Here is a 22,724-nt window from a genome sequence, read left to right as displayed (position 1 = left end):
CGCATGGGCTCTAGAGTGCAGGCTCAGTAGCTGAGGTGCACGGGCTTTGTTGCTCCGTGGCATGTGGTATCTTCCTGGACCAGGGCTCGAACTGTGTCTGCTGCATTGGCAGGCAGATTCTTTTATTTATTTATGTATTTATTTATGTATTTATTTATTTATTTATTGGCTGCATTGGGTCTTCATTGCTACATGCGGGCTTTCTCTAGTTGCAGTGAGCAGGAGCTACTCTTCATTGCGGTGTGCAGGCTTCTCATTGTGGTGGCTTCTCTTGTTGCGGAGCACGAGCTCTAAGTGCACAGGCTTCAGTAGTTGCAGCGTGTGGGCTCAGTCGTGGTTCACCGGCTCTGGAGCACAGGCTCAGTAGTTGGGGCACACGGGCTTATTTGCTCCGCGGCATGTGGGATCTTCCCGGCCCAGGGCTCGAACTTGTGTCCCCTGCATTGGCAGGTGGATTCTTAACCACTGCGCCACCAGGGAAGTCCCACAAATACCCCATTTTCTCATCGTATTTTCACTCCCTCGTGTCAGTGTCCACCCACCCGTGGTTGTTGACGGCAATTGTGAACACCGACATTTTCCTGTTGATGAATTTTCTGAGTCCATCATTCCTTATACATTTGTTAATTGAAATTCTGCCATAAGGAAGAGCTGCCTCTTCTCCCCCATTCATGCAGTTACCTGTGGAAATAAATGAAGGCCACCCCAAGGAGAACAAACAGAGGCTTGCTAGAGCCAGGGGGTCAGCTGCCGCCACTGCACTTGGCAGACGCTCAAAGACGGGAGGGGGAGGACGGAGCTTTACGGTGGAGAAGGGAAGGCTCAGGTGTGCCTGTTGGAGGCGGTTGGCAAGAGGAAGCCAGGGGTGGCTGATGAGAAGCGGTTGCCCTCTGTGGTTGGTCAGGGGGGCATGTTGTTTTTTTCTGGTTGTCCTGAGTGGGAAGCAGGAACAAAAATTAGGGAGGCTGCATTTCCCAACCAAGTCCCACCTGTTTGGGGCCAGTTGCTGGCAGGCTTGTGGTTTACTCCCCTGGCTGGTTATAGCAGAGGTGGCGGGTCAGAGCTCCACCATCATTCATCATCTGGCCGTTGTCCCTGTGTACGTTCTGTCTCTCTTCCCTGAAGGTTTTTGGGTTTTGTTTTGTTTGGGGTTTTTTGTTGTTGCTGTGGCTGCTGTTGTTTGACTGAGAACTTTTTTTTTTTTTTAAATAAATAAATAAATGTATTTAAAAACCAAAAAAACATATAGGCTTCAAAATTATTTTTTAAAAAATATTTCAGCAGAGTTGGTTTCTGGTGAGGCATTCTTCCTGGCTCACAAATGATCACCTTCTCACTGTGGCTTTTTCTCCGTGCTTGCACAAAGAAAGAGAGATCTCTTGGGTCTCTTCCTTTTCTTTTGAACTTTTTTTTTTTAATCAAGGCATAGTTGATTTGTAATGTGTTAGTTTCAGGTGTACAACGTAGTGATTCAGTTATATATTTTTTCTGATTCTATTCCATCATAGGTTATTACAAGATATCGAATATAACTCCCTGTGCTGTACAGTAAATCCTTGTTGCTTATCTGTTTTATGTATAGCAGTTTGTTAATGGGTTTGGGATTTTTTTCTTTTTTGCATTTTTATTTATTGAGGTATAATTGACATTAACATTATACTTGTACCTTGGTCTCCAAGGAAGGGGGGGAATTGGTTCCAGAATCGCCCTCAGATGCCAAAATTTGAGGGTGCTCAAGTCCCTTATTATAAAATGATGTAGTGTTTGCACAGAACGTCCTCCAATATACTTTAAATCATCTCTAAGTTACTTACAATACCTAATAGAATGTAAATGTTATATAAATAGTTGCCTGTGTACAGCAAATTCAAGTTTTGCTTTTTGGAACTTTCTGGATTTTTTTTTTTTTTACTATTTTCAGTCCTCGGTGGAATCCATGGATGTAAATCCCACAGATACGGAGGGCCGACTTTGTATTTCGTTTCAGGTTTACAACATAATGATTCAGTATTTGTGTATATTGCAGAATGAGCGCCACAATAAGGCTAGTTAACATGGGTCACCATATGTAGTTATGAATTGTTTTTTTCTTGTGCTGAAGATATTTTTAAGGAGCAATCTCAGATCCCACTCCACCCCCACCCCCCAAAAAACAACCCAAAAACCCTCACCTAAATCCGATTCCCCACGCAGTGTCCTTCAGGGGCGCTTTAGTCCCTCTGCACCACCTGAAACCAAGCCAGTGGCTCACTTTAGAGGTCGCTCGGCTTCCCCTCTGGATTGAGGAACGTGCACTTGAATTTAAAACAGATTCTGTCCTGGAGGGAGAAGCCACAGGGCAGTGTGCTTGGCAGAGTGTCTGGCAGGGCATCATTCATGGTAAATACTAACAGAAGTAACCTCTGGCCGGAGAGCCGCCGCTGGTCATGGGGTGTTCTTGAGCTTCGGGAGGCAGCCGGAGCGTTGAGGGCGAGCGCAGGTCTCCCCGGGAACAGGCATCCAGAACGTGGGACTGAGAGGTGGGCTCCCGGGCTGAACGCGGAGACCCACAGAGAGACGGTATCACCAGCACGGGGAATGGGGGTGTGTGTCCCTCTGGTCCATGAGATCAAAGCGGTCGTGCACCAGACACAGTGTCACAGGAGGTCAGAGATTCCAACAAAGGAGCTGGGAGAGAGACCTGGCAGCAGGATGTCTGTACTGCTGGGGAACACCAGGAGCCAGAGCTCTGAGCTCTCCTCCGTCTTTTTCTTTTTCTTTTTCTTTTTTTTTATATTTATTTATTTATTTGTTCGCACTAGGTCTTAGTTGCCGCAGGTCGGCTCCTTATTTGTGGCATTCGAACTCTTAGTTGCGGCATGCACGTGGGATCTAATTCCCTGACCAGGGATGGAAGCCGGGCCCCCTGCGTTGGGAGTGCGGAGTCTCAACCACTGGACCACCAGGGAAGTCCATCCTCCCTCTTTTTTCGAAAGATCGTATTTTAGGAGCAAACATTTCCAAGTAGCCTAATGTTCCATGCCCTCTCCCTGCCCCAGATACTATTTTATATAAACACATCTTTGCACTTGGGAGCGGCATTCATTTTGAGAAGGTCACGTGTGGGTTTTGAAGCAAAACCTAAGTTCTCTCTCTGTTGCCCGCCTAAATGATGCTTGTGAGGTCCTGTCCGGGCCAGATGCACATTTGTTTGTTAAGGAGCAAAATTGTCACCCTGAGCAAGTGGCTGTCGTGATCTTCCCTCGCCCTTATCTCCAAGGCCATATCGTGGTTGTTCCCCTTGAGCTCCTGGACCACAGAGAGCATCTCTCTACTATGGTGAGAGACCCAAGGGTGACTCCTGGGACTGGCTCCTCTGAGATCCCCAGGGAGCTCCTCTCCCAGTTCTGTCAGCCGCACCTCCTGTTCTAGGATTCACTTCACAGTTTTCTTTTCTAACTTAATTCATCTAAAGGATATTTTGTATCACTCCCCTAGAAAGAAATTCAGATTTAACTCTGAGGTTAGAGTTTGAAATGTGTGTGTATGTGTTTGCGTGTGTACACATGTATTCATATACAAAATACATAAGACATGAAGAAATGAAGATCACACCCAAACCACAGCCTCTAGCACAATTTTCCTTCAGTCTGCTGCTTGAGACCCCTTATTCATGAAGTCCATATAGTTGATTGTGATAAGCTTTATTGAAATTAAATAGAGGGCAAGGGAGGGGAGATGGCAGAGCAGATCGCATTTAAAAGGGCTACCTGTGGGAATTCTCTGGCGCTCCAGTGGTTCCTGCTTCCATTGCAGGTGGCACAGGTTCAATCCCTAGTTAGGGAACTAAGATTCCACATGCCACGTGGTGCGGCCAAAAAAATAAATAAATTTTTAAAAAATAGATACATAAAAATACAAAGTAAAAGGTCTACCTATTGCTTCCCGAAACTCCTGTTGCACTTAGGGCATGTGGGCAGGTGTGTCTGTGAGTATAAGTGAGTGTCTAGTGCAAAGCATATTTCTTCCTTCCTTCCTTCTTTCCTTCCTCCCTTCCTTCCTTCCTTCCTTCCTTCCTTCCTTCCTTCCTTCATTTATTTATTTATTTACTTTTGACTGCATTGGGTCTTCATTGCTGCGCACAGACTTTCTCTAATTGTGGCGAGTGGGGGCTACTCTTCGTTGCAGTGCACAGGCTTCTCACTGCGGTGGCTTCTCTTGTTGCGGACAGGCTCTAGAGCAGAGACTCAGTAGTTGTGGCACTTGAGCTTAGTTGCTCCACAGCATGTGGGATCTTCTCGGACCAGGGCTGAAACCCGTGTCCCCTGCATTGGCAGGCGGATTCTTAACCACTGGCACCACCAGGGAAGTCCCGCAAAGCATATTTCTGAATGTAGATTACAGTCAAAAAGATTTCACAAATATGGGACTTCCCTGGTGGCGCAGTGGTTAAGACTCTTTGCTCCCAATGCAGGGGGCCCGGATTCGATCCTTGATCAGGGAACTAAATCCCATGTGCATGCTGCAACTAAGAGTTCACATGCCACAACTAAGGAGCCCACCTGCCGCAACTGAAGAGCCCTCGAGCCACAACTAAGGAGCCCGCCTGCTGCAACTGACCTAGCGCAACTAAATAAATAAATAAATATTTTTTAAAAAAAGATTTCATAACTGGTCAGCTAACAAACATAAAAATTTTTAAAAAGAAGGAATTTTGGTATAACTGGCAACAACAGAAGGGACGAGGTACAGTAGAAACAAAAAAATGTGAAGAAACCATCCCGCCCAGTTGCATGCCGTGGCGTAGAGCCCAGGCCTCTTGCCCTGGAGAGAGGGAGGCAGCAGGGGCTGCAGGGGCTAGAGGAAGTCGCGAGCTCCAGCCACTGGGTTTCAAGCGCCAGCTGAGGCTACCTGCCATATACTCTGGGCCTCACCCTCAGTCACATGGGCCATTGGTCACCATCTGACCAATGAGGGACTCTAGACAACACCCAAAAGAGCCCATGTTCTTGGGCACAGATAGGAGGGCCTGACCGGAGGGGCTGGGCACAGAGAAGTCCCGGCCACGGTGACCCCACGCTGGTGGCAGAGGGGGCGTGGCGACTGTCCTGAGTATGATTGCTGTGTGAGCAGTGGGACCCTCAATTCAGTGAGGTGGGGCCTCTCGGGGCAGCTGGTGGAGTAAATTCAGAATCATGTGGAGACGTCCCTGGTGGTCCAGCAGTTAAGACTCTGCAATCCCAATGCAGGGGGCCCCGGTTCCATACTTGGTCAGGGAAGTAGATCCCACATGCCATAACTAAGAGTCCTCATGCTGCACTAAAGATCCTGCATGCCACAACAAAGATCCCGCATGCCACAACAAAGATCCCACGTGCCACAACTAAGCCCTGGTGCAGTCAAATACATACATAAATATATGTTAAAAAAAATAGGGGAGCTGGGGGCAAAGGGGAAGCTGGGATGAAGTGAGAGAGTAGCATAGACATATATACACTACCCACTGTAAAATAGATAGCTAGTGGGAAGCTGCTGTATAACAAAGGGAGATCAACTCGATGATGGGCGATGCCTTAGAGGGCCAGGACAGGCAGGGTGGGAGGGAGTCGCAGGAGGGAGGGGATATGGGGATATATGTATAAATACAGCTGGTTCACTTTGGTGTACCTCAAAAACTAGCACAAGAGTGTAAAGCAATTATATTCCAATAAAGAGCTTAAAAAAATAAATAAATCATGTGCTTTCTGTGGGTAGTATCATGATTTATTTAAAAAGAAAAAAGGAAAAAAAGGACTTCCCTTGTGGCACAGTGGTCAAGAATCTGGCTGCCAATGTAGGGGACACGGATTTGATCCCTGGTCAGGGAAGATCCTGTAGAGCAACTAAACCCATGTGCCACAACTACTGAGCCCAGGTGCTGCAACTACTGGAGCCCATGCTCCCCAGCAAGAGAAGCCACCAGACTGAGAAGCCCATGCACCACAACAAAGAGTAGCCCCTACTTGCCACAACTAGAGAAAGCCTATGCGCAGCAAATAAGACCCAACGCAGCTTAAAAAAAAAGAACCATGCGTTAGTTTGGGGGAAAGAGGCCAGTAGGGAGCATGGAGGGGGTGCCTGAGTGCAGGGGGAGGGGGTCTGACCAGGGAAGGGCACTGCAGGGGGAGGGGGCAGTCACACGTGGGTTGTGGCCTCTCCCCCTTATTCATGAAGAGGTGAGTGGTGGCGGGGAAATGCCAACTACTGGAAAGTCTACATCCACCGTCAGGCTCCCTCCATACCCTTGTCCCCTCCTGTGCCTGGCGAGTCCCCATCACTGTTGACAGCACTCTGTAACCACCTGGTCTGCTTCGGGTCTTTGCATCTGGACATCCTCCCACCTGGGTTCAGGTAGGTTCACTCATTAGTGACAGGCTGGGTGGTGTCCTCCTGTGAGGGAGTAGGTCACCCATTCTCCCTGTGCCCCTCTCCTCGCACCCCCGGAGCTTCCCATCCAGATGGGCATACTTGCACTGGGACCAGCACCTGGCCGTGGCCTTACTGGCCCACAAGGCTGCGTGCTTACCTGTCAGGGTCACAGCACATATTCCAAGGCATTTGCAGAGAGGTGCTCCCCGCGGCCTGCCTCCCTGCCCGCTCTGTCTCATCTACCAGTTGCATTCCTGTCCCCCCATACACGCCAACAGCCCCCCACCTAAGGTTAAGCCCGCTTCTCCCCTTGAGTGAAGTCTAGTACCTGTCATATTTTTAAGTTATTTTTTTACTTCCCAGTGACCTGGCTTCTTCGCCTTTGTCTCGAGTGTCTTTGTTTTTGGGAGGACTGAGCTCTTTATTTCCTAGGAAATTAGCCTTTGGCCTGAGAGGCAAAGTCTTGAGACCTCCCCCACCACCCCCTCAGGGCAGGATTCTCTTCCTCTCTGCTCTGCAGTCCTGGGGAGCTTCCTGGACCCTGGCAGGAGCAGCTTGCAAACTCTGGCTGCCCCTTCTGCTCGGGGCTGGGGGGCCTGAGGCATCCCAGGTTCTCTTCCAAAAAGGATCTTAGTTTCCTCTGGCTGCTGTAACAAATCACCACAAACTGCAGAGCCGCTCCTAAGGCTCTAGGGGAAGATTCTGCCTTGTCTCTTCCAGCTTTTATGCTCCAGGTGTGCCTTGGCGTGTGGCCTGTGTGTATCATTCCAATCTCTGCCTGTCTTCACCCGGCCTCCCTGCCTGTGTCTGTTTTTCTGTCTCTTATCAGATCACCTGTCACTGATGTTAGGACCCACCCTCAACTAGGGTAAGGATCTCCAGATCAGCCCCTACCACTCAACCCCCCGCAGGCACCTTCCCTGTGACTCAGCCTTGGCACTCCGTCACGTGTAGTGACACACTTTTGTAGGTCTGCCCTGGTTTGTTTGGTGGCTTTGTTTGTGTCTGCAGCCGCTACACCAAGGCCCGGTCTGAGCTGCAGAGTTCCCAGGGCAGGCCCTTGGCCCCGGCCAGAGGTTGAAGAACAATTCAGAGGGCAACAGAAGCAGCCTGCACTGCCTGCCTGGGGGAACTCGGTTTCCTCCTGGGGAGCTTGCAGCAGGAGTCAGAGGGAGGGAGAGAGGCCAGTCCTCAGACTCTAGACTGTATGAGGCAGGGACCAAAGGGCTGGATCCCTTCTCAGGAGGGCAGTCTTGCAGAACGTGTCCACATTCACCAGCCCTGACCCAGCCCTGCACCAGAACTTCCCTGGCGGTCCAGTGGTTAGGAGTCCGAGCTTCCACTGCAGGGCGCACGGGTTCGATCCCTGGTCGGAGAACTAAGATCCCGCATGCCGCATGGCATGGCCAGAAAAAAAGAAAGGCTGCACCATCTGCATCCGGGCGCCCAGATGGGAAGACCATGGTCCATAGTGTTGGGGGTGACCCTGAGTGGCAGCCGGACACACTGATGGTGATATAGTCCCAGTGTACCCCACAGACTGATACCCTAGCAACTGGCTGGAAAACATCCTGAGGGTCTAGTTTCTCTTTGTTTGTTTGTTTGTGAGCAGTTTTAGGTTTACAGAGAAATTGCAAAAGTGATACAGAGTTCCCCTCCACAGCACACACTCAGTTTCCCATATTAATAACGTCTTCCATTAGCATGGTACATTTGTCACAACTAATGAACAAATACTGATACATTGTTGTTTATTCAAATTTTTATTTGCATAAAAAGTCCATTGGGGTTTTTTTTGGGTTCTTTGTTGTTGTTTTTATTTAGTGTTTTTTTTTTTTTGGCTGCGTTTGGTCTTCATTGCTGCATGAGGGCTTTCTGTAGTTGTGGTGAATGGGTGCTGCTCTCAGTAGTGGTGCACGGGCTTCTCATTGTGGTGGCTTCTCTTGTTGTGGAGCACGGGCTCTAGACATGCAAGTTTCAGTAGTTTGCAGCACCCAGGATCAGTAGTTGTGGCACATGGGCCCTAGAGGGCATGGGCTCATTAGTCGCGGCTTGCAGGCTCTAGAGTGCAGGCTCAGTAGTTGTGGCGCACGGGTTTAGTTGCTCTGCGGCATGTGGGATCTTCCCAGCCCAGAGATCAAACCCATGTCCCCTGCATTGGCAGGCAGATTCTTAACCACTGTGCCACCGGGGAAGTCCCAAATACTGATACATTATTATTAACTGAAGTCCATTGTTTATTCAGATTTCCTTAGTGTTTCCCTAATGTCATTTTTTCTGTCCCAGGATCCTCACGTTACGTTGAGTTATCATATCTCTTTAGGCTGCTCTGGGCTGAGATAGTTTCTCAGACTTTCTTGGTTTTAATGACCTTGACGGTTTTGAGGAAAACTGGTCAGGTGTTCTATGGCCTTTGGCCCTTGGTTGGGATTTGTCTGGTGTTTTTATCATGGTCGACCTGGGCTTTGGAGAAGAGGACCACAGAGTGGTGCCTTTCTCATCACACACGTGTCCAGGCCATGTGCCATCAGTGTGACTTACCAGTGTTGACCTTGATCACCTGACTGAGGTGATGTCTGTCAGGTGTCTTCACTGCAGACTTACTCCCTTCCCCCCTTTCTGTGCTGTGCCCTTTGGAAGGAAGTCACCACCTGTGGCCCACACCTAAGGGGTCGTCTTCCTCCAGGACTGAGCATCTGTGTAAATTATTGGGGATTCTTCTGCCAGGAGATTTGTCTCTTCTCCCCCATTTATTTATTTATGCAATCATTTATTTACATCTGTGTGGACTCTGGCATATTTATTTTACACTTTGGGTTATAATCCAACACTGGTGGGACTTCCCTTGTGGTCCAGTGGTTAAGACTCTGTGCTTCTGCTGCTGGGGACGCGGGTTCGATCCTGTCTGGGAACGAAGATCCCACTTGCCACAGTGCAGCCCAAAAAAAAAAAGAAAAATCCAACACTGCTTTACTGCTTTTGTTGCTCACAGCGTTCCTGCTTTGGCCACTGGGAGCTCTTTGATTTGCCTTTGTGTCCCCTTGTCACAGTCCCATTGGCTTTGGTTCCTCCCTGGCACCTCAGGGTGGTCCAGGCTCATCCTTAGGTTTCCGACCCCATCTTAGCGGCAGTCTGGGAGGACCCAGGGAGCAGGAGGGGCTTCCACCGCTGGCTCAGGGGGCATCTGCCTCATTTGCATCATTTTACAGGAAAACATACTGATTCATTGGGTGGTTTTATTTTATTTATAAAAAATAATTTAGATAACTGTTAAAAATATGTATTTATTTATTTATTATTTAGGCTGCGCCAGGTCTTAGTTGTGGTACGCGGGCTCTTCGTTGCAGCATGGGGACTCTTAGCTGCGGCATGCAGACTTCTTAGTTGCGGCATGCATGTGGGATCTAGTTCCCCAACCAGGGATGACACACAGGCCCCCGGCACTGGGAGCACAGTCTTACCCACTGGATCACCAGGGAATTCCCTCATTGGGTGATTTTAAAGTGTGGGAGCTAAGGCCTCCAAGCACACTGGTGCCCAGTGGCATCTCGGTGACACCAGTCCTTCATCCTTTTTTTCCTCCTGGTCCCCTCCCTGTGGTTGGCTGAGCTTTGAGTGCGCTTCCATTAGGAGGTTACATGTAGGTTTGTTACCTGAAAACTGGGTTCACCTCTTGGTGGGTGTCGAGTGAATAGACACAACCAAGTCAGAAATGAGAAGGAAGGATTTATTACTTGAGGTTGTAGAGTGGACGCTGATCCAATAGGACTGGTGTCCTTACAAGAGGAAAAAACATTCTTTCATAAGAGGAAAGCTGGACACAAACCTGTGTTACCTGAAAATTGGGTTTGCCCTTTCGTGGGTGTCAAGCGAATAGACACAACCAAGCCAAAGATCGGGAGAAGGAAGGATCTGTTATCACTTGCAGCAGCTAAGGGGGACACTGGGGCCCTTTCCCAAAGCAGTGTCTCCCTGAACAGCAAACTTGGGGAAGTTTTAAGCTAAGGGTACATGTATATTCATGACGGGGCTTGAGCAGAGGAGAATTCAGCCTAGAATTGGGGTAAAGGTGCACAGAGTCCAAGCTTTAGTTGATTGAAGTCAGGAGGGTCCACATCACCATTCCGTCCTTCACCTGGGTGGGGGCCTTAGTTCCTGCAGAACTCAAAGATATATTATTATATACATATATTTCTTGAGGGGCGACTAGGACTCCGCTCTGTCACTGCACTACTATTTGACTGCCTTTTCTCTGTCCCTGCATTCCTTCATTCCCTTAAGATCATTAATTACTGAGACCTGTTCAAGGGCAAGCATTGCCTCCAGGCTTAGATCACAAAATGGCTTAGGCCAAAATGGCTTCCCTTATGTCAAGAGAGCCATTCCTGTTTCTTTCCTCCGGGGACCCCCTAACTTATCTGCTTACAGGTTTTCAGGGAGGAATCCTCAAGTATTAGGACACTTTAATGTAACTTGTCCGCAGAGGGCAGGCAGTCACGCAGTAGGACAAAGATTAATTTTCTAAAAGTATTTCTGTAGATGGAGTCTGAAGTCTAAGCTGGCCTAAGCCCAGAGCGCATTGGGCTCCAAGGCAGGTGGAGCCCTCCAGCCTCCACACCCTGTAGCTCACCACGCCCCGCCTCCTGCTGTGTGACCTCGATGGCAGCTTAACCTCTCTGAGCCAATCTGGGCGGTTGGTACTAGGTTAAAAAAACAGAGGACTCATTCTGACTTAGTGCAGTCTGTATGACAGACTCTAGGTCCATCCATCTCTCTACAAATGACCCAATTTCGTTCCTTTTAATGGCTGAGTAGTATTCCATTGTATATATATACCACATCTTCTTTATCCATTCATCTGTCGATGGGCATTTAGCTTGCTTCCACGTCCTGGCTATTGTAAATAGTGCTGCAGTGAACATTGGGGTACATGTGTCTTTTTGAATTATGGTTTTCTCAGGGTATATGCCCAGTAGCGGGATCGCTGGGTCACAATGGTATATATACACTACCATGTGTAAAATAGATAGCTAGTGGGAAAAAAAATAGATATCTAGTGGAAACCTGCTGTATAGCACAGGGAGCTCAGCTCTGTGCTCTGTGATGACCTAGATGGGTGGGATGGGGGGGTGGGAGGGAGGTCTGAGAGGAAGAGGATATATGTACAGCAGAAACGAACACAACATTGTAAAGCAATTATACTCCAATTAAAAGAAAAAAGGCAGAAAAACCCAAAAACAAACAAAAAAACCCAGAGGACTCAGAGGCCTGTTTGTGACGATGAAATAAAAGAGCTGATGAGAACGTTTTGTAAATGATTAAGCAGTCCGAGCAGGGGACTGTGGTATCCAGATGCAGGTTCCGGTGTCTTTCTCCTGCGGGGAAGACAGAAGCCAGGTGAGGAGAAGCGCGCCGCGGGCGCAGTGCTGGCATCGGGGAGCTTGAGGATGGCTCACAGGCCCCAGGCTGGTGGAGGCGGCCACCTTCTCACCTCGCCGCCCTCTCGCTCCCCAGGACCGAGTCCCCCGCCGTCCTGAGCAGGCCTGGAATGGGTAATGGTGTGAAGGAAGGCGTGGTGCGCTTGCGTGAGGATGCCGAGCCGGTCCTGCCCGCTCACGTCTCTTCAAAGGCAAGTACCCCGGTCCCCCTCCGTGGGCGTTCTCACCCGGTCGCTCTTCTGTACTTGCGCCCCGTTACAAATCACCCCCTACCACGCTGAGGGCAAGGCCGGGGAGAGGGGGCAAAGGGAGGGTGACGCAGGCCGCCTCCTGATTCCATTTCTATAGCCCCGTTTGTGCTGAGGATCCGGCCGCCCCACCACTCGGCAAGAAGCCTAAACCTTGCCCACATCTGGCTGGGACGTCAAAGGTGTCCTTGAGCCCTTTTTTCTGACTCAGATTTGCCGACCCAGAAGAATTAGCCAAAGGTGGGGTGGGCTGCAGGGGAACTCCTGGCCCCAGGGAGGAGTTTACCCTCAGCTCTGAAATTCATCTCCGATCACAGCCGTCAACGAAAGACGAAAGGTTTATTCCCACGTAAAGAAATGGGATCAGCCCCGCGCTTGTGTACCATAGAAGGCGACAGAAGTTCTTCCAGCTGAACCTAGGACATGGACTGACCCAGCACCACGTGGAAACCTGCCTTCACTGTCAGGCCGGCTCAGGTGCCCACAGGCAGTTCTCAGGTCCACAGGCTCAAAGGCCGAAGAAGCACCATCCTCTGGCCCTCCCGACCTATCCCCAAATTCCAGGTCCTGTGGAGCGCCAGGCAGGCAGGAGGACTGATTCTTGGGGCTACCGTCACCACGCTGGGGGCAGGGGGGCGAGCCCCAGAGCAGGCACCCCCCCCCACACACAGCTTAGGGACCTTTGAGGCAGAGTATGAGGGAGACGTGGCCTGCTCTCCACTGGCCCAGGTGGATCTCGCCAAGCAGATGTGCCCAGCAAAGGCCCCTGTGCCCGGAGCATGCTGGGACCCACACGGTGCCGGGTTTCCGCCGTGTTGGCTGGCACGACCCACGTCAGTCTTGGCCTGCTTGGCCGGCCCAGTGCAGCGAGCTCACTCTGCAAAGTCCCATTTCTTTGGTTAAGGCGCCAGGCGTCTTCTCATGGTGTTCACCTCTGCTGTGGACTCTGAGGATCGCCCATTTCCTCTCCGTTGGGCTGCCTGCCTCCTTCTTCATTTGCAGAATCTCTCCGTAGGATGGATATGGAAACTTTGACCTTTCAGTGATGCCTATGCCAGCCACTCTCTTTAAAGAATAAGCCTGCTGTGGTCATTTAAGGGTCACTGGGGGACTTCCCTGGTGACGCAGTGGTTAAGAATCCGTCTGTCAATGCAGGGGACATGGGTTTGAGCCCTGGTCCGGGAAGATCCCATATGCCACGGAGCAATTAAGCCCGTGTGCCACAACTACTGAGCCTGCACTCTAGAGCCCGTGAGCCACTGCTGAACCCATGTACCACAACTACTGAAGCCCACGCACCGAGAGCCTGTGCTTGGCAAGAAGAGAAGCCACCACACTGAGGAGCCCATGCACCACAATGAAGAGTAGCTCCCCACTTGCCACAACTAGAGAAGGGCTGTGCACAGCATTGAAGACCCAACACAGCAAAGAAAGAAAGAGAGAGAGAGAGAGAGAAAGGAAAGAAAGAAAAGAAAAGAAAGACAGACAGACAGACAGTCAGTCACTGGGAGCATCGGCCAAAGGCGGCAGCCTCCTCCACTAAGCGTGTGAAGTGGGCTCCCAGCAGGTCCCAGGGCGCCATGTCGAGAGTCAAGGTTTAAGGACGTATGTTCCCGATGTGCAGAGCTGGCCTTGTGAGGGTAGGAAGCACAGGTTGCACCAGAAGTAACGTGGTGAAGGAAATGAAAGGGACACATCGGCTCGGCTTCTAGGGCCCACAGGGCCATGGACTCCCCGCAGGGCATTCTCTCCGCTCACAGCGGCTCAAGGTCCAGGGTCACCACATTGATTCACAGAGAGGAAACAGGCAGAGGGCTGGTCAGCCTCGGAACTGGTGCCAGAAACACCACTGAGCCTCCTGGCATCAGATGTCCACACCCCTCAAGGCCAGTGGGACCAAAGGGCAAGAACCTCACTGTGTGACCCAGAAAAGGCAGGGGACCCCAGTGACAGGCCTCTGTGAAGCAGGAAGTCTGAGTGGACTTCACAGATTCCCGGGGTCACTGAACCACCTGCTCCTCACCATCCTTGCTCGCTGCAGATTGAGGACAGGTGGGGCATGTCCAAAAGAGCGCTTCCAGAAAGTTCTGTGGCTGAGTGAGCAGAGGGGATAGAGACTCCAACCCGGTGAGCAGACAGCTCCCTGTGTGATGACTCAGGGCTCCCTGGGCCTCAAGGGAAGGAGGGCTGATGAAGCCAGGGAGCCACAGGAAGACTCTGGAAAGCGCTGGCTCTGAGGCTGGCTGCAGGAGTGCACAGTGCTGGTCAGCCACGTGCATCACCGTCACCACAGATGCCAGCCAGGCCCTGAAGTCCTGATAGAGAGTTGTGGAAAGCGGACACGCCGAACAGAGTCAGGGTCTGCTTTCCTGATACCCCCCACCCCACCCCCGACGCTCCCTAGACCACAAGGAACCTTGACCCTGAAATGCTGCAGCACGGGAGTCCCTCGCCCACAGGCGGTGGATGGAACCAAGGCTTCAAAGTAGGACAGGTCAGGGGTGACTCTTGTGTTTGAAGTTGGTCCCGTTGTAGGCCATCCCCAAGAACTCGGAACCTCATGGGACTGCACCCAGCCAGTGCATTACCTCTCACGTGGATGGTCCCTGTGGCCCAGGAGGTTTTCACTGTGTCCCACCGGGCTCTGGGGCCACTGGACCCACACGGCTCACTCTGTGCCCCGGCAAGCCCAGGGCCCAGCAGGGCTGTGTCACGCCAGCCACCGTGTGTCTGGCAGCCCTGGACCAGGGGGAGAAGGAAGACACTCCTCCCGGAAACTGCCTCGAGCAGAGCACATGCCTCCTCTCCCTCTCTGACAACAGACCGCGTGTTCGTTCGTGTGTTTTCTTGCAGAGTGATCACAGGAAAGTCCTCAGCTCCCTCCTGTCCGGGGCCCTGGCTGGTGCTCTTGCCAAAACGGCGGTAGCTCCCCTGGACCGAACCAAAATAATCTTCCAAGGTAAACGCTGCCTGTCCATCTATCACATGCAGTAGAGGAGCTGCCAGGCAGTCACCCTCCTCCTCCACGGTCCCCCAGACTGCTCTGCGAAGTGGTTTTTAAAATGCCACCACTTGGAAAGTTAATGTTTAGGACTGGCATCACGAAGTACCACCAACCAGGTGGCTTAGAACAACAGGAATTTATTCTCTCACTTTCTGGAGGCCAGAGTCCAAATTCAAGGTGTCTCGAGGGTTGGTTCCTGCTGGGGCCCTGAGGGAGGACCCTTCCTTGCCTGCTCCAGCTTCTGGTGGCCCCAAGCATCCTTGGCTTGTGGCCGCTTCCCCCGACTCTCCGCCTTCCCCTCTGTGTCTGGGTCCTCTCCTCTTATAGGGACCCACATCATTGGGTTAGGGCCCAACCTACTCTTGTATGACCTCAGTTTAATTATGTCTGCAAAGACCCTGTTTCCAGTTAAGGTCATGTTCACGGGTGCTGGGGGTGAGGACGTGGACATATCTTTGGGGAGGACACAGTTCAAGAATCCATCTCCCTCCCTCCTTAGGGTTAAGCAGGCTCAGGGTCCCCTGAAGATGAGGCCTTTCTGTCCTGCAGATGGTGGCCAGTGCCTGCGCGGCGCCAGGCAGGAGGTCGGTCACAACCTGGCACCCACGCCCCTCAGCTCTTTGGGAGGAGAGGACTGCAGACGCGAGCCAGGCCCCTCCCACTTGCTCAGGCTGGTCCCTTAGCATCTCTGGGCCTCTGTTTCCTCATCCATATGACAGGACTGTTGATATCAGCTTCCTCCCTGAGGGGGAGGAGGGGAAGGAGGAGGAGGAGGAGGGGAAGGAGGAGGAGGAGGAAGGGGAGTGAGCTGACCTGGGAAGGGCTGTCGTGCAGCGGAGCACACATCTCCCCATCAGCTGTGTTGCTCCCGGAGCAGATGCTCAGGGTAGCGCCCCGCAGGGAGCTGGCATTAACTCGGAAGGCAGGAGGTGTGCATACGTCCACGCAGATGGGCGTGCAGGCCTATCCTGGGCACGCAGCAATACTTGGGAAGTGGGGGTGGGGGGGTGGGGGGGTGAGCCAGGCAGCCCTGGAGGGCTGGAGAGTGGGAATTAGGGCTGTCTGTGCCAGGCCATGGAAAAGAGAGGGCAGACCCCAGGTGTCAGACACCCCCGTGGCCTTGTTCTGAGGGAGCCGGAGCCCCTGGGCTGACCCCCGCATGGCTGGTGCCTGGGATGCCTCCCCCAAAGGGGTTTGGTAGAACTGGAGTCCAGCCGGGGTGGGGGCTGCTGGGTGTCAACCCCCGAGAGGCGCGTCCTTCCACAGGCCCCTGCGGAGACCCTCGCTGTCCTAGGGGGTCAGGGGGCAGCTGGGCTTCCCTTCCTGGGGAGAAGCTGATGTGCAGAGGGCATGGGGCAGGGGTGGCGAGGAGGCTCCTGGGAAGAGGGTGACTTTGCTGGAGATGCCCCCACCTCGGCCCTTGTAGGGGGAGGGGGGCATTCCCAGGGAAGGTTCTCCCTCCCCCTGCTCAGACCAGACCCCTGCAGTGGGAGGTCATGCAGACTGGGGGGGTCCCTTCCTTCATCTCTCACACTCTCTGTTGTGTTTTGTTTTGTTTTTTTCCAGTGTCCTCAAAAAGATTTTCTGCCAAGGTGAGTCACTAGGTCATGGATCCCTGGCTCTGGGGCCTTCACCTCTGCCCTGCTGGGCTGGTAGAGGCAGAGGCTGACAGTGGTAGGGGTTGGGCAAATGCTTTTCAAGGTGCTTTTTTCCCATTGGTTCCCCCACCGCCACCCCAGGCCAGCTTTAGGGCTGCTGGGTGACCAGGGCCTCCCCTGCCAGGTGCCAGGGCCAAAGCCACCTGCCTGCACCCTGAGCTCTGCCTGGACTCAGGCCGTCCCCGCACCCCCACCCCGCAGAATTGGAGGGAGACCCACCCATCCTTGGGGTAGTGGTGAGGGGACGTGACAGTCTAAACTCACAGGTTTCATATGTGATCTGTTTTTAAACACAGAACAGGTGTTACCTTCTTCATAAAGGAAAAGAAAGACTATTTCTAAAAGCCAGGCTACCAAACACCCGCAAAACACCCTCTGTGGGGCTCTGAGTCTGTTTTGCAAAAACCTGGTTTCCCCTGGCTCCCTTTACAGTGCCCAGGGTCGGGGGACTGGGGGTGGAGGTGGGGGGTCCTATCGCAGAGCCCAGAGAATGGGGGGAGGGAATGATATGCAAAGTAAGCCGGGCGGGGAGGTCTGCGCTCTGCCCCGCAAAGGCGCTGCCCGGGCGGAGGCGAGGCGGCAGAGGGCACTGACGTCGCCCCTCTCCCCTGCCCTCCTCCCAGGAGGCCTTCCGGCTCCTCTACTTCACCTACCTCAACGAAGGCTTCCTCAGCCTGTGGCGCGGGAACTCGGCCACCATGGTGCGCGTGGTGCCCTACGCCGCCATCCAGTTCAGCGCGCACGAGGAGTACAAGCGCATCCTCGGCAGCTACTACGGCTTCCACGGAGAGTGAGCCCTCGCCCCAACAAGAAAACCCTCTCAGCTCTGTCGCATCGCCCCGTTCTCCTGTCTTCCACCTGCTCCCCGTGTCGGAACTTCTCTCGTTGACCCGGTCTCCCCTCAGCACCTAAGTCCCGGGACGGCCACGGAGCCCACCTGTGTCCCAGAGCGGGTGGGGCGGGTGCACGTCGTTCATTTATTCATACAGGGAAGGGGAAAGGCAGACCCCCCCCCCCGCCCGCGCCCCGCCTGCCCCGCCCATCAACTCGGCTGCAAGGAAGCAGCCTCTGTCCGGTCCTTCATCCCTTCCCCCCACACCTCTGGGCACCCGGGGCCTTAGCGTCTGACCTTCTCCCCCGCCCCCTTTCAGAGCCCTGCCCCCTTGGCCCCGCCTCCTCGCGGGTGCCCTGGCTGGAACGACCGCTGCTTCCCTGACCTACCCCCTGGACCTGGTCAGAGCGCGGATGGCCGTAACCCCAAAGGAAATGTGAGTCCTACCACGCACGGTGATGTTTTCACCAGCACCGGGGGCTCTTGTGTCCACTGGGGCCCCTGGGGTTTGGATCTGGGCTTCCGCATCTAGCTGCAGGTGAAGCAGTGCTGAGGTTTTGCCGCCCTGACTTCACCGGGTACCGCAGGGCAGGCCAGGTGCACGGCTTGGCAGCTGTTCCAGAAAGGCAGTCACTGGGTCTGTTAGCCTGGGGGTCAGTTTCTGCTTCCGTGAAACCCAAAGTCTTCCCGCTGAGTTGGACACACGTGTTAAAAATGCATCGGAGTAAAAGCCACGGGCTGAGCACAGCAGGGTGACCCCAGTGGGGAAGGTGGCCTTGGGCGTACATGGCCCCCTGGAATGCCAGAACTTCTGCGAGGTGGTTCTCTTAACAGCCAGGCCCGCCCCCTGCTACGGTGGGAAGAGGTGAGAACTAGTAAGTTGCGCCCCATGACCCTCCCACCTCCCCCCACCCCCCACTCTGTCCTGCAGGTACAGCAACATCTTTCACGTCTTCATCCGCATCTCCCGAGAAGAGGGGCTGAAGACTCTCTACCACGGATTCGTTCCTACCGTGCTGGGGGTCATTCCCTACGCCGGCCTGAGCTTCTTCACCTATGAGACACTCAAGAGCCTGCACAGAGGTCAGGGGGGTGGAGCCAGGGCACCACCTCTGCAGGTCCCACGGACCTGGAGGCGGGTGGAGGCAGAGAGGCACTGAGACCCCCGTGGGAGGGGCAGGCTGGGAGTCCAGGGTCTGGGTCAGGAGAAGACATATCCAGCCAGCCCTGAGGAAGCTGGACTCCTGACGTTTCATGCCTCATTTTGAGAGCAACCCTGCAAAGACCAGAGTGTCACCCAGAGGGCTGCCGGCCACTGGTGCGCACACCCGCCTACAGGTGAAAGAAGGGAAGTGCCCTTGTGTGTTTTGGTAATTTTGAGACAGTAGGAAAGTACAAAGAACAGTATAACCCCACCCATACCTGCTACCCGGTCCAGTCAGGCATGAACCATCTGCCTTATTTGCGCCAAGGTGTTTTTTTGTTGTTGCTAAAGAAGGAAAATGGTCCAGGGAAAGCTGAGATCCCTTGTACCCAACCCCCAGGCCCACTCCCCCGAGGCCTCCCTATTAGGGGTGCGGCTCCACCCCTCCTCTTGGTTGGAAACCCTTCTACCTGCGCTTTTGTGTAAGGGGAACACGCGTTTGTTTCCTGATTATGGGAAGTGAGTGGTCGCCTCCTGCACTTCCCAGTAGTGCAGCTCTGATTCATCCTTATAAGAGTGGGAAAGTGGGGGGTGGTCCTCCGCTGGTTGAGGGGGCGTGAGGCTGTTTGCGGGTTTTCTGTGATCAGCTGACATCAGGAGCCCTCTCCTTGTGCGGGTGTGAGACCCCGTCTTTTTGGTTTTACTCTCCACCTTCTGCTCTTCCAGCAGCTGTGCTTGCCCTGGGGCCCTGCCCCCTTCTTACCCCTAGTGGTGCTGGCAGGTTCCTTAATGTCTGGGCAATCTGCTCCGTGAATAGGGCGTCTCCCTGTTTTTAATTACTGATTTCAAATATACAACAACGCATGTTTAAAGAACCCCTACTGATCCCTTTTTGAGGATGCCCTCGGGCAGGCCGGGCGGTAGAGAGGCTTCCGGACACAGGGATGTTTTCTTTCTTTGCTAGACCGGAAACGAGTGACTGGATGTGATCTGGTTCTGGGTCTTAGGACTCGGTTATATGATTCTTGGTGCTCTTCTGTCTTATAAAAATGTTTTATTTCTCAAATTTGATTAAAAACAAGGCACCAGTAGGTAAGGAAGTAGGGGAACCCTAGCCCGGCTGGGAAGGCCCAGGAGAGCTGGTCAGGTCCTGAAATGCAGGTGTGACACTGCGGACGCGTGTGAGCGCGGGGCGCAGGGGTGCGCGGGTGCGTGCCAGCGCCTGTGGGAGCCAGCGCGCCGTTGGGTGTGCGCCCCTCCCATCGCCCTCACGGCCCCTCCCACCCCTCTCCCTGCAGAATACAGCGGCCGCTCGCAGCCCTACCCCTTCGAGCGCATGGTCTTCGGGGCCTGCGCCGGCCTCATCGGGCAGTCAGCGTCTTACCCGCTGGACGTGGTGCGGCGGCGCATGCAGACGGCCGGCGTCACGGGCCACCCGCGTACGTCCATCCTGCGCACGATGCACACCATCGTGCGGGAGGAGGGCGTGGTGCGCGGCCTCTACAAGGGCCTGAGCATGAACTGGCTCAAGGGCCCCATCGCCGTGGGCATCAGCTTCACCACCTTCGACCTCATGCAGATCCTGCTGCGGCACCTGCAGAGCTAGGGGCTGGTGGGATCGGCCACTCTCGAGCTTCAGTTCCCGGTGGACCACTGCCCCCTTCGGTTTCTGAGCCCAGGGAGCAAGGGTGCGCTGGGTTCCATCCAGGAGGCACACGGATGTGCCTTGTGGAACAAGCTGGGGGACCTGGGGGGCCTGGGCTCCGCGTGCGCAGGTCTGAGAGGAAAACCAGTGGCCCCCGAAGTGCATTGTTGGGAAGGCGAAGGGGGCCCGAGGCTCCCGTGCTCTCCTCTTCCTGCCTCAGCAGGGCTGAGGCTGCCCCCTGAAGTATGACCGTGAACACCCTGGGTGGGGAGTGGCCAGCACTGCCTCCTGGTCCTTGAACAGCCTCCTGGTTCTAGTGACCTGGTCCCTACTGGGCTCAGAGCCACACCCAGCCTGTCCCTTGTCGTTCTGAGTCTGTGTCCTCTGGCAGCTGGAGGAGGGGGCAGGGGGAGCCCCAGACAGTGTGGGGCTGAGGCCTGGCCTCCTGCCCTGTCCCCGATGAGATCGGCCTCCTGCTCAGCTGTGGCTACAAATGCAGCCTCTCGCCCCACCCTGCCCGCCCCACCTTTCCTGCCCTCACCATTGCTCCCCAGGTCACAGGACTTCTAGGGCTTGGGAACAGCCTTCTCCTAAGAGTGTTATCCCGATTCCAGACTGTATCCCAGGCCCCTGGATTGGGTTTTCCCCTCTGTGTCCCCCCCGCCCCCCAGTTTGTAATGTTCCGAGGAGGGTCACACCTCCTCCAGGCAACAGGGTTTGAGGAATCGCCGTGGGTTTGGGTCTCAGCCCCAACCTGGGGGCATCTGCCTGGGTTGCCAGGAAACTCTTGTCCCCGCCCCACTGGCTGCACTCATGAAGGCTGAGCCTCAGGCCCCGACCCTCTGCCCATAGGCACGGGGGCTCGTGGGGGGACCCATGGCATGTGGCACATTCCTGGCTTCTCTCCTGAGTGGTTGCTTGGCCGGGACATGGGGCAATTTAAGGCCCGTGGGGTTGTCTGATTTCCCGTGAATGGAGTACCCGGAGGCAGCTGGCTGCCTTGATGCTCCCAAAGTGAGAGCCTGAGACAGTGTCTGGCCTGGGGGCAGGAAGTTTGGAAGAGTCAGAGTACCCCAAGGAGCTAGTCTCACCGAGGGGCCCCCCGGGAATCACAGGGACTCGGAAACGCCTGTTTCCTAATGATGTTTGGAGTTTGATTTTTTTTTTTGGTTTTGTTTTTTCAATTTGGCTGGCCCTGGGTCTAGACACCATAAACCCTGACCAGTGCAATGTGGTTCCAGGACCAGGACAACCAGAGGATCGGTTTTCGCAGTGGGCTCCGTAGCCATGATGTGTGCAAGGGTCTGAGAGGGTGTCTTTGCTGCCACACGTGCATTTCTAATTGTGACTTTCATTTCCTCCCTTTATTCTGTCCTGTTTCTGTTTTTCTTGCCTTAGTCCCGTGGGTGTGAAGACCCCTCTTTCTGTCCTTCCTGCATGTTTCCACCAGTCAGTCCTAGTCTTGTCTCCAGACTCTCGTTCCCGGGGGCCCAAGCAGCCTGTGATGGCTGTCCTGTTGGGTCAGCCTCCAACCCGCCATCTCTCCCAGCCTTGCCCGGCACTCAGGAGAGGCAGGGGCGCCCCCACAGAGGGACAGGATGGGAACATGAGAGCCCCCACGTGAGAGCAGGAAGGACTGGGGGTCCACTCCAGGCGGATGAGACCAAACGGATACTTAGGCAGGGCCCTCCTTTGAGCTGTAGGCTGGACAGGAGTGGGGAGGGTCCCGCAGGGTTGCCGGCCCCCGTGCGCCCCCCCGTGGTGGCTCCCAGCTAAGTGCGCCTCGGCAGCGCCCCCCCCATCCGCCCCCATCCCCCAAGCCCTGCGCACAGTCGGACCTGTGCCCTCGGCAGTCACACCCCTCTCACTGGTTGCCTGGCCTGATTTGGAGTTACATTTTGATGCCATGAAGACACTTTGTTTATATATAATGTTTATATATTTTAAAGATTTGTGCCAAGAGAGTATATTTAATAAAAACTAAAATGACTTTTTCTCCTGCCCGTGTCTCTTCTTTGGCTCTGACCCTCACCCCCTAAGAACCAAAAACAGGGTTGACGTTATTTTGACAGATTTTTTTTGTGTGGGGGCAGGGGAGTAGTTTTTTGTTTTTTGTTTTTTGTTTTTAATGTCTTTATTGGAGTATAACTGCTTTACACTGTTGTGCCAGTTTCTGCTATACAGCAAAGTGAATCAGCTGTATTTATACGTACATCCCCATGTCCCCTCCCTCCCACCACTCCCTCCCACCCTCCCTATCCCAGCCCTCTGAGTCATCACCCATCATCAAGTTGATCTCCCTTGACAGATTTTTGAATAAACTTTTTTTTTAAATGTGACTGCTGTATGGAGTGTTAATCCCCATGAC

General features: G+C 53.7%; 1 protein-coding gene across 3 annotated transcripts in view; it reads left to right on the top strand.

The window, feature by feature from the left end:
* Window positions 1-22,340, top strand: part of SLC25A42 (solute carrier family 25 member 42) — a 40,755-nt gene extending 18,415 nt beyond the window's left edge. The window contains exons 1-8 of one of the 3 annotated variants that reach the window (XM_057710233.1): window positions 11,707-11,784; window positions 11,902-12,016; window positions 14,927-15,032; window positions 16,644-16,669; window positions 17,359-17,525; window positions 17,887-18,003; window positions 18,499-18,650; window positions 20,010-22,340. In XM_057710233.1, the coding sequence (XP_057566216.1) occupies window positions 11,936-12,016; window positions 14,927-15,032; window positions 16,644-16,669; window positions 17,359-17,525; window positions 17,887-18,003; window positions 18,499-18,650; window positions 20,010-20,317 (957 nt within the window). In that variant the 5' untranslated portion in view covers window positions 11,707-11,784; window positions 11,902-11,935 and the 3' untranslated portion in view covers window positions 20,318-22,340. Of the gene's footprint in view, window positions 1-11,706; window positions 11,785-11,901; window positions 12,017-14,926; window positions 15,033-15,626; window positions 15,748-16,643; window positions 16,670-17,358; window positions 17,526-17,886; window positions 18,004-18,498; window positions 18,651-20,009 lie in introns of those variants that run through there. The other 2 variants (XM_057710234.1, XM_057710235.1) reach the window with 2 other exon arrangements.
* Window positions 22,341-22,724: the final 384 nt, after the last annotated feature.

Source organism: Hippopotamus amphibius, chromosome 15 (assembly GCF_030028045.1).
Source record: "Hippopotamus amphibius kiboko isolate mHipAmp2 chromosome 15, mHipAmp2.hap2, whole genome shotgun sequence".
Taxonomy (NCBI): Eukaryota; Metazoa; Chordata; class Mammalia; order Artiodactyla; family Hippopotamidae; genus Hippopotamus; species Hippopotamus amphibius.
The sequence above is the reverse complement of the archived record's forward strand: the minus strand, read 5'-3'. Positions and strand labels throughout refer to the sequence as shown.